This window comes from Schistocerca cancellata, chromosome 9 (genome assembly GCF_023864275.1).
Source record: "Schistocerca cancellata isolate TAMUIC-IGC-003103 chromosome 9, iqSchCanc2.1, whole genome shotgun sequence".
Taxonomy (NCBI): domain Eukaryota; kingdom Metazoa; phylum Arthropoda; class Insecta; order Orthoptera; family Acrididae; genus Schistocerca; species Schistocerca cancellata.
The window spans coordinates 474,642,467-474,654,330 of NC_064634.1; the positions used below are offsets into that span (position 1 = coordinate 474,642,467).

The 11,864-nt window shown below is 44.1% G+C and overlaps 1 protein-coding gene across 1 annotated transcript in view; it reads right to left on the reverse strand.

The window, feature by feature from the left end:
* The window catches only part of LOC126100188 (max-binding protein MNT-like), an 86,816-nt gene extending 80,431 nt beyond the window's left edge, over nucleotides 1-6,385 (reverse strand). Inside the window, exon 1 of the mRNA XM_049910747.1 lies at nucleotides 6,024-6,385. Within this exon, the coding sequence (XP_049766704.1) occupies nucleotides 6,024-6,073 (50 nt within the window). The 5' untranslated portion in view covers nucleotides 6,074-6,385. The remainder of the gene's footprint in view (nucleotides 1-6,023) is intronic.
* Between the last annotated feature and the right edge of the window lie 5,479 nt (nucleotides 6,386-11,864).

Sequence of the window (11,864 nt, forward strand, 5' to 3'; positions counted from 1 at the left end):
TGGGACGAACTTTGTAACATCTGATCTTGACTGAGCGACCTTACTTATGTAAAATATATCACCATACTCGGCATCTAAACTTCTGGATAACTCCTAGAATTGACGATGATTAAACCCACAGCAAGCTAGTCGGTGGGTTGTCGAATGAAGAAATTGGATTGAAATGAATTAAAGGTCGTCTCTTTCTACCAGTCATCTGATAAGGCAGAAAGTAAACACGAAAGTAAAAACATTTCGTGAAAGAGCGTTCGACTGTAGTTCGTATTCGTAGCAATGTAAATGACATAAAATTAAACCTGTTATAATGGAATAATTCCGCATGCATAATTCTAACTTCTACCGACTTGTAAAACTAGGGTGAAAAAGGTTCTTTATCACACTTGTACAGAAATAACACAAGGATATTTCCATAAATGAACTTCATTATTCGCCTCTAAATCTCTAGTCTGGCAGTTGCAACTGAAGTTGCCATAAGAAAGCAGACCAGAGCGTCTGACGGATTGGCCAGTTATAAGACCTAGACTCTGGGTATTCAAGTATAGCATGTGCGGCATTGTTAAGAACGGAACGGAGCATCGTGGCGGAAGTTTCAAACTGAAAATATTTAATTTACCATAACATTAGACACACATTTTTTTTATTTTTTTTTATTTTTTTACTATCGTGTAATACATGCTCACTTCTTGGGCCTCAGTGATACTTGCTTCGTGCTGCATGATACCCACAGGTTGGACCCCCCCCCCCCCCTCCCCACCGAAATAAACGCACACACACTTCCCTCGACTGATACCGCAAGATATATCGTATCAACTGATCCCTGCAGTAGTCAAGTTCTGCAACAATTTTGTTTTTACATGTGTAACTATACTCCGCAAGCCTACTTGCGTTGTGTGGCGGAGGGTACTTAGTGTTCCCCCTCCTCCACCTAATCTTGAGGATTCTTGTGCAGCACGGGACTGCCCGTGGGCGCAGTGCTGCTACAGCGGTCGGTGACACTGCGTCACCGCTTGCGCACTTCCCGCGGAGCACCGGAAGCGCCCCTCGGCCCGATAACGCCGCAGCTACGGCCGACGCGTCGCATTCCTGCTGCCCACGTCGCCCGACACTTGGCACTCCTTCTTTCCACTTACCTACCAGTTCCTCGTACGCAACCAACTTTGGTACACTGTAATCGATACGTATTTAGAGCCACTACATTTTTTCCCCGACAGTGCACAGACTTCTCGGGTGCACCCTTATTTTTCGAAAACATGTCGCGTTGAACTCGAGGGGTTTCATTTCCACTTTAGTGGGATCCCACGAGTTTCGAAATAAATTTTATTTGTGGCTTCTGCAGCTATGTCTCAAATGAACTCGAGCAATATCTGTATATTTGATCATTTACTCATTTCCAGATATCGCGAGACTCTGACCTATTTTATTTGCTGAGGTAATGTGTCACAACCACCACAATTTTCAGGAAGTTATTCATATATTTGAAATAAACAAATAAAATAAAAAATCGCAAAAACAAACAACATGAGCCACATAAAATACGGAAGCATCGAATACAAATTTAAGCGGAAATTTAAGTGGCTGGAAGTCTTTTCTAAAAGTATTTGTCATGATTGTAGTATTCATGTAGGACGTAAAACTAAGTCGACAAACAGCACACACAAGAAGATAACAGAAACTCTCGAAATGCAGTGCTGCGGAAGAATTCTGAAGATTTGATGAATGGATCGAATAACTAATGAGGATGTGCTAAATAAGCAGGTGTAAAAATAAGTTTGTGGCTCAACCTCACTAAAAGAAGAGATCGTCGATGGGACACTTCCCGAGGCATCAAGGAATGGTTTAACAGCACCTGCGTGTATTTAAAACTCAGTCGTTTATCACTCAAATTTTAAAGTGCCGACTGAAACGTACTGAAAACGGAACGTGCAAAATCGTATTACACGTCTGGCACAGTTAAGTATTATCCGGCTGCAAATATTTTTCTGACTAGTGCTCAATGAGTTTATTTAAAATAAGTTCATCTTATCACCAAGAAATTCACACCTGCGTATTATGAGTGCTACTGCTTTCAAATTTTAATTTTTGAGTTTTAAATATTTTCATTTCTTGCTATTTTCAGCTTATGTGTTTTGGAGAAGAAGACCTTAATGAGCACGGCCGGAAGATGGTTTTAACCCCGCTCTTCCTGAATGAGATACGAATGTTTCAAAAAAATTATGCCGTTACGCCCAGTAGCAACGAGATTTTTCGACTGAGCCCCATTAGGGAGACGGAAAGAAACAACAGATGCCATCTGTACCAGCGCGCATACAGCCATAAAAGAAACACACACGACGTACGCAGGGCGGCGATGCTGCCTGCGCAGAAGTAGCCGGTAATACACGAGAAAAAGACGAGGTGGCAGGGTCGGCGAGAGTTACGTCACAGCTTCCAGCGGCTTCTGGAAGGGCTCGGTGGAAGGTGGAAGCGCTACAACTCGTGACGCAAGCGCCTGCGCTGTGGTGCTTCGCAGGCCGGGAGGAACAGTCAAGGCCAGCGGGCACATACGGCTCTCAAACAGCCACTGTTTACCAGTCGGCAGGGGAGAGTGAGAGCGTGCAGTACGTTATTCCAGAAACAAGCAGCTCAAAGCGTGGCCATTCTATCCATCCGTACAAAGTTTAGGCCGCTATAGCTGAACTTTCAAGCACAGGTTATATGGATACAGACTTCGATACCACTGCGATGCATGGAACATTCCCTTGCCCACCCCCGATGCAACCACGTCCACAGGCTAGGGAGTCTTTGCCGCCTACGAATAGACACGTAGGCAGTCAGTATGGATCGGGCTGTGCAAACACTGGCGCAAAGTACTTACTCTGTGATCAGTACTGTGCAACATGGAACAGCGTATTTTTCTTGGCGGTGAATGGGTGAAATCAAAATGGGTAATGGCTAATACACATGAAAATGTGAATAGTGTGCGTGTTCATGTGCTCTGAGTGGACCTTTTCCAGATAGAAAGTTTAATTTGAAGACCTCTTTTCATCACAGTAGGGTTACTGAGTCAGTTATATCGAAGAGTAGCAGTGGCGCGGCAGGTGTAAAATGGACGTGCGGTTAAGGAAGTTGTGACTGAGGTGCACGTCGGTGATGCTGTCTACAGATAGTCCGGTACCGAATCGGTACGACAGCAAACAACAGGTAGAAATCTTCTTCAGGGGGTTCCGGCATCAAAGTGCCGAGCCATGTTTTTCGACAAATGAAACTAACTGTGTCACTTTGTACAATGAGTTATAATGACGACCAAGGCGTCAAGTGGTTCTGCAAGAATCTCACGAGATTCGTTTCTAGCCCGAATGCTTTACGTATCTTCCATATCGGCAAGTCAATGTCGAGCAACACGACAAATCTGATAAAGATCGCTTCTAGAAAGAAGCTGGAAAACAGTGATGAAGACACAGACGCTAGTTCTCACTCTGAATACTTACTTTGTTCTGAGGACGAATTAACATCAGAATGTGAAATTCAGGTATGTGTTGCTTGGCATTATATTGTTCTCATGCTCATCACGTGTATTTGCTGGTTGGACAAAGTGTGGATTTCTGTTCACGACACATGTTTCTGGTACTTATTTACTTGTCTTTATGAACTGATTACATTATACATTACTTCACACCAATCAGGTTCTTTAATTTTATGTTATATACATCAAAATATGCCAAAAGTAAAATTGTCGCTTGGTACTTTCTTGACCTAAGATTCGAAACCTATACACCTGAAAAATTTAACAGGTATTCTGAATTGTATAAACATCTGAAGTAACAGACTGTTATTATGAGGTGTTTACAACAATACGCCTTTAATCTATTAACATATATTCCCTTTTGTTAGGATGACAGTAACACTATTTCAGGAAGAAAAACAGCATCACATGAGAGACTGCCATTCGGTAGTCTTCCAAAACAAAGATCAACAAAGACGGTGCAATTCATTCCCAATCTTTACTCAGTCCAATCTCGCCACTTTCATGAATGATGATTATGATGAGAGCAACACAAACACCAAGTCTTCAGGTGGAGAATATGCCCATCCCGGCCGGGAATCGAACCCGGGCCCCCCTCTATTCCAGAAAACTGTGGACATATAAAGTTGGAATACATGGTTGTGACCAGAATATTGGACATATGGGGTGAAGTATTGCAGGCCGAGGTAGTGATGAGATTGGTAGCTGTATCCTCAAATATTTGAAAACAACACCTATCTCTGCAAAAAAATAAAAAGAAAACTTATTGTTTTTTCTGACAACCTCAGGGGTCAGAATAAGAACTGGAATATAATGGCAGTTTGGAGTTATCTGATCCACACAAAGCGGTTTGAAGAAATTGAGCATTATTTCCTTATTCCTGGACACACTTACTTGTCCTCTGATAGAGATTTTCCTAAAATTGAAAAATATCAGAGGGAACAACCGAACGTATACTCTCCATCACACTGGAGAGAACTAATTGCTTCTTGTAGTCGTAAACACAAGTTCAGTATCATAAGAATGGAAAGCGTTGATTTCTCTGACATAATAGGACTGAAAATGGGCTGCTTAATGATGATGATGATGATCTGCTTAATACTAATAGAAAATAATGTGTTAGTAGTGTTCAGCTTAAATTCTCAGAGGCTGTACGCTTCAGATTATGGGTTATGAAACTGAAAAACAGAATAAAGTGAATACAAGTACCATGGCTCTAAGACCGAAATACAATGGACCTGTTGAAATTAAGAAAATCAAACTGAATGATGTAATGTAGCTAATGGATTATGTTCTACCAATCTACCACGACTTCCATCGCACTTGCTGCTGTAAGTGATGAAATGGAGATAATGGAGAAAAGGTGTAGAAGTATTTTAGGTCATTGTTTAATCTATTTTTGAAATGCGACATTGACTGTTAAGAATGAAGCAAATAGACATTTGTTTGTACGCACTTATAATGTTAATAAAAATATTTGTCTAATGCAGGTTATGTTTTTTGTTCAACATAGGGCCAAGCAACATAACATCTTATTTTAAAATATTAATTTTTTATATAATGTAGTTTAAAATATTTGTATTGTGTCTCATAAAACAATATAAAATACACCACAGAAATATATTACATGTGTTCAACCAAAATTTAATAATTCACGTGATTTGAGGATTTGCTCAAACATTAATATGGCTTTATCTCGTAAGCATATAAATGTGGCTTGGCACTTTCTTGCCGGGAACGTCTGAATTTATAGCCGAACTACCGGGCAGCTTACAAGGTTTCGACTAACACGAACACTAAGTTCACATAGTCTAGTGTGCTTTACGGGCGCCAGGAGAGCAACATTCGACCGCCTTGCAGACCAGCTATATGAGGACGGCTGTGTTACAGCACCTGGTTACAATGTACCAGCATTTCACATTTGCAATGGCTTATCTCGCGGTTACATTAACCTGTGATCTTGCAATGTTAATCAGATAAATATGTTACCTAGGAAAATGCATAGCCGACGTTTCATTACCCTATGTTAATTATTTTTTGGTGTTGGGGTGTTTTTTCCGTCAATGTGTATGGTGCAGTTGTCCGTCCTTTACTACCACTACAGGTTTCAGTTAATAATCGTTATCACAGTATTACAGTTGGTAAAGTATTTACCTATCATGCCAAATCATATGATATGACAATGTTATTACTACACCACAATCAAACGTAGTGAACATCAAAAGAACAAACAGGTATCCCAATTCGAGAAGTGGCGTGCTGATGTGAAAGTGCAGCCCTAAAATAAGTATTGATACCGGTGAGTTCTTTCGATGTTCCGCAGATCTGATGGGGCTGTACTTAAAACACTGGCATATTAATATGACGAGACACCATCGATACATAGTGTACAACATTTTGTATTGTGATAGCGGCTGTTAACTGGAACCGGCAATGATAGTAAAGGACGTACAGATAATCAGTGAAATGATTTCGGAAGGACGCGGTAAGGAAATGAATAGGGCAAGCCGCGAGTACTCACGTCCGCTTGTGGAAGTCCTTGGCATCTTCAGCGTTGGCCGCCGCCTCCATCGGTGAAAGGCCGCCATTGACGACGACTCCGGGCACGGTGGCGGCGGCGGAGGTGTGCGCCGGGGGCGGTGTGAGGGTGGCCGGCGCCGGCGCCGCGGGGGCGGGGACGGGCGCGGGGGCGGGCGCGGGCACCACCACCGATACCGAGGCGGCGGCGGCGGCAGGCACGGGGGCGGCGGCGTGGGGTGGCGGCGCCAGCTGCAAGTGGTGCACGTGCGTGGGCGGCAGCTGGTGCACGAGAGGCGCGGCCGCCGCGGGCAGCGGGGGCGGCGGGGGCAGCGGCACAATCGTGCGCACGGCCGCCACAGCTGGCGGCGGGGGCGGGGGCGGCGGTGGGGGCGGAGGGGGCGGCGTGGGCGGCGCAGGGCTCGTGGACGCGGCCGGCACGTCCGCGGCGGCTGTGCTGCTCGGCTCCTCCTCTGCAACAGAACGCTTTCCGTCAAAAACTCACTCCCCTTTGCTCCATCCACAAGATATATAATTCGAGCTAGATTTCCAAAAAAAATTTACGTGCTTGTGATAGATGTGTCTCTTTATTTTTAACATTCCTCACACACTAATTTCTCTTTACCCGCGTATGTGTCGTGGTGGAAAGAATGCTACATACACTACAATTTGCCACGTGTCCTCCGTCCCACCGCTTCTCCAGTTACACGAACAGGCAAGGTTTCCACGCTGTGGTGACAAAAGTCACGGCTTACGTGCTTTTAAAAGTCCGGCGTAGTGCAGCACCTCGACATGGCACGGACTCGAGGCCTCTATAGCTGTCCGCAAATGCGAAAGTGTTACCGGCGAAGGATTTCGTTCACGAACTGACTTCACGATTACGTCTTATAAATGTACGATGGGATTCATGCCGGCTGATGTGGATGGCCAAATCATTCGCTGGAACTGTTCAGAATATTTTTCAAACCAATCGCGAACAATTGTGGCCTGGTGGCATGGAACTTTGTCTTCCACAAACATTCCATCGTTGTTTGGGAACGTGAAGTCCGTGAATGGTTGCAAGGACCCAGGCCACTCCACGTAAACACAGCCCACACCATTAGGAGTCACCATCAGCTCGCACAGTGCCTTGTCGACAACTTGATCCATGACCGTGAGCTCTGAGCCACACTGGAACCCTACCATCAGCTCTCACCAACTAATCTGACCAGGCCACGGTTTTCCAGTTATCTAGGTTCCAACCGACATGTTCACGAGCCCAGGAGAGGCACTACAGGTGATGTATTGTTAGCAAAGGCACGTGTGACGGTCGTCTACTGTCATATCCCATTAACGCCAAATTTCACTGCACTGTCCAAATGGATACGTTCGTCCTACGTTCCCCATTGATTGCTACGGTTATTTCTCGCAATGATGCTTTGTCTGTTAGCACTGACCAGTCTACGTAAATGCTGCTATTCTCGGCCGATAAGGCTGTTGGTTACTGCGTTGTCCTGAAATTTGATATTCTCGGCACGCTTTTGGCACTGTGGATTCCCTAACGATTTCCCAAATGGAATGTTACGTGCGTCTAGCTCCAACTACCATTTCGCGTTCAAATTCGGAAAGCTTTTCACGTGACTCACCTGAGTAAAAATGACAGCTCCGAAAATGCACTGCCCTTTTATACGTTGTGTACGAGATACTACCGCCACCTTTGTACGTGTATTCCCTTTCCCGATCTATTCGCAAATGGAGCGATGGAAAAAGGATTGGTTCAAATGGCTCTGAGCACTATGGGACTTAACTTCTGAGGTCATCAGTCCCCCAGAACTTAGAACTAATTAAACCTAACTAACCTAAGGACATCACACACATCCATGCCCGAGGCAGAATTCAAACCTCCGACCGTAGTAGTCGCGCGGTTCTGGACTGAAGCGCCTAGAACCACTCGGCCATCGTAGCCGGTACCTTCCACGGTGATTCGACCGTTGTATGTCTATGTGCCTTAATTTTCACTACCAGTTTCAATTATGCCTACATAAACATAACATGGTACTTGACACTGTCGTTTCACAGCCCTTATCTGATAATTGGTAGTTTGAGATAGCACAGAATAATGCCTCTAGTACCTGGAAGTTATTCCCTCATGAGCATGGAATAGGAACAGAGATTAGATCAGCAGAAATGAAACTGTCGAAAAATTCGGCGTCAGATTTAAACGAGACGTAGAGGTAAGGAATTCTACTAACTTGAAAGAAAATTACATGTTCTATTATCCTATTCCTTCTTGTAAGTATTTTCCGCCTATTCCATTCCCTTTCTCATCACTCTTATTTTCAGCATCGTCCTGCAGAGCCACATCGCAAACGCTTCTATTCTTCTTTATTCCGATTTTCACAAGGTCCACGATCGACTTTGATAGAACACTCTGCTGTACGCTAGACGTACACTGTCAGAAATTCCTTTCGCAAATTAAAGTCTGATAAGTGTGACTTGTTGTCCCGAGGAACTGTGCCAATCTGCGTCTAAAGACATCTTGTTTCATCCGCCATGCTTTAATTTCCTTCCAGTTCAGAAGGATTCCCTCACTTCACCAACTATGTGGTGTTTAATTTTGATCCTAAGTTTGCGCTGCAAATATATCCTTGATTTTGTCGTATTTCTTTGGTCTATTCTTAAATTCTATCTGTGCTCAGTACAACGTTCATTCCACTGAACAAATGCTGTTCCTCACTTTCACAAAGAACAGCAATGACATATCACGCAGTATGAGCTGTACAAAACCTACGTATACAGTTTTTAGAGGTAATAAAAAGAAACACGTCTTTTATGTGACAAAAATGTCGCAATTGCGGCATTTCTCCATTGGGGTCCACGAAGGTTTCGACGCTGGCGATATTCAGAGACGGTGTTCCGAGTCCGCTGCTGACGTCCTACTGATTTCTTCTTGTGGGGAGGAGATGAAGCGTTACGTGTACGAGACAGACGCTCCAGAAAACTGGTTGCCCACTCGGCTCAAGATGCAGCCATTATTCACGAAGCAGCTCGTTGTTTTGAGCGTGTTAGGCAATCATTAGCACGCTGGCGCCAGTTCTGCATTAATGTAACCGAATGACATTTTCGGCAACATGTCCAAAACAATACTCGTCACGCGGCAGTTTGAACACTGTTCCTAATCACCACTTGCATCAAACTCTCCGCGGTCCCCTAGCGGAGAATTTCTTTTCTTCTGCTCTAAACACTCTAAATTTTGTATGTAAAGTAGAACCCTTCTAATCGACCTCGCATGGTCGGATTTGCCATTTAGTTCGACCATCCGATTTCTGGTGCTTGTTTGGACTTGTCAGTAGCTCACCGTCTGCGATATGGATACGCTGGCAGTTGACCGATGACAGACACAACAGTTCGATCAGTTTTAGTGCGACGTAATTAGTTTCTAAGTCGATCAGTAAGTGTTATTGTGCACACTCATGTTTTATAAATAGTGACATTGTTCTTCTTGTATATTAAAGTGTGTAAAACTAAATTATGGCCTCAACATAAATATGTGACGCTGTCATCAGCGGAGAAAGTGAATGTACTTGGAGGTTAGACAAAAGCCGGTGTTAGAACATTGCGAGGTAGGGGCTGGTGTAACAACTGTTACAGAGTACAGCAAATTAGGAAAATTGTTGAAAGTCACACAATTCTACACAGTGCTTTGTGGGTGTGGTTTGTGCAGGAGAGGAGAGAAAGTACTACATCATCCGGACCAATTATAAACGAAAAGGCACTGATTTTGTATGAAGAATTGGATGAAGTCAATGAAAATAAAAAATTTACAGCGTGTGAAAGCTAGCCATACGGGCGGGAAAAAACAGCATGACATTCTAAATGTAATTAATTCCAGTGAGAAGCTGTTTGTGGCGAAACAGCTGCCGATGAATTTCTTTCTGAATTTGAAAACATTGTTACAGAGCTTAAGCTGTTCCCTGATCAAGTGTATAACATTTACGAGTTTGTCTTAAATTACCAAATGCTCGCTACAAGAACTTTTGGTGCACAAAATGAGTCAGTACTGAAATAAGGCATGTACAGGCGTTAAACTTTCATTCACAGTAACAATTTCGTACCGTACAATACAGACGCACTACTGTACATTACAATTTCGAGTAAGTTTTTGTTAGGGCGTCGAAGTTTTCTTTTGGTTCTGTTACTGTTTTAATATGCAAAATTATTTCAGACACTACCTCTAGTTGAAAATTAAAGTTGTACCGTACTGTATTGTGATGTTACGGGTCAATAAAGGTGTTTGATAATCCGAGATGTTTTGCTCCCGACCCTTCGTGGGGAACGGATGAGCGAGGGTCTACTGTGCGCAGTTCTTTTTCCCCCGCCCTGCGCTGCTGGCAGTGAAGTACGTTAAGAGTGACGGCTGCAGGGTGTCGGCTGACAGGAAGCGGCGTCAGCAGTGAGCGCCAGCGACCGCAGGCAGCGCGGCGCACGTTGCGCTGGTCAGGACACGCGCCGCCCCACATCTCACAAAGCAAGTGTGCGGCGACAGACAGCTCGATGGCCTATCCCGTTTCGTTGCCTGTCGGTTAATAGCACTGTATTTTAGGAAATTTAAGGAAGGGAAGGAAATTTGTTATTCTCTCGGTCATCAATCCTAATGAAACTTCCTGGCAGATTAAAACTGTGTGCCGGACCGAAACTCTAACTCGGGACCTTTCCCTTTCGCGGGCAAGTGCTCTACCAACTGAGCTACCCAAGCACGACTCGCGCCCCGTCCTCACAGCTTTGCTTCTGCCAGTACCTCGTCTCCTACCTTCCAAACTTTACAGAAGCTTTCCTGCGAAATTTGGCTTCTGTAAAGTTTGGAAGTTAGGAGACGAGGTACTGACAGAAGTAAAGCTGCGAGGACGGGGCGTGAGTCGTGCTTGGATAGCTCGGTAGAGCGCTTGCCCGCGAAAGGCAAAGGTCCCGAGTTCTAGTCTCGGTCCGGCACACAGTTTTAATCTGCCAGGAAGTTTCCTATCAGCGCACACTCCGCTGCAGAGAGAAAATCTCATTCTGGATCAATCCTAATGTTTCTACGATCCAGTTCCCCATTTCTGTCGCTTTTCAAATTTGTTGACCGGTAAGTCCGGGACGTGAACTGATAGCAAGGGGTACGAAAAACAGTGCGTTGTGAGTGTAATTTTGTAAACATGCTGTCAGTTTCTGACGAGCAATGCAGTGACGAGTAATGCAGTGGACTTTCAAATGTGACATGGAGAATGTTTCGTAAATACAGAAAATGGAAGTTTCCTGTAAAATCGTGTGTATTTTTTAAATACCAATGTTTCTTGGTTATACGTCCAGTCTCCGCTCCGCATTATTCGGATAATATAAAACTTGTAGTATACTCGTATCTAGGCCTCTCCCTAAAACTATAGTTTTCAGCAACGACTCGTGTAATAAGTGACCAACAATTCAATCTTCTCTGCCAGTTGTTTCCTCCCTCTGTCACTCGTACCTTACCCGATCAACTCATAACCCGCTGTGACGCAGCATCTCAATGGCTTCTCGTTTCATTTCTGCCTTCCTCATTATCCACAATCCACACATCGCACCCCAACAAGTGCTCTTCACGATTTTTTGTTGTTTCAAGGTTCACAATCTTGGATGTTATCAGCTGTCTTTGTTTCCCATAAAATCCTTTCGCCATGTGCAATCTTTGCTAGTATATCTTCCTTGCATGCCAGTGGGAAAGAGTAAGATGATGCAGAAGGCGACATGATGTGCAAGGTGTTCAAACTCTTTTCAGGAGAAGTCGAAATCCAAATAAATGAAGGGACAGGCGACATAAGATTTTTTTGTTTTGTTTCGATGAGCAATGAAG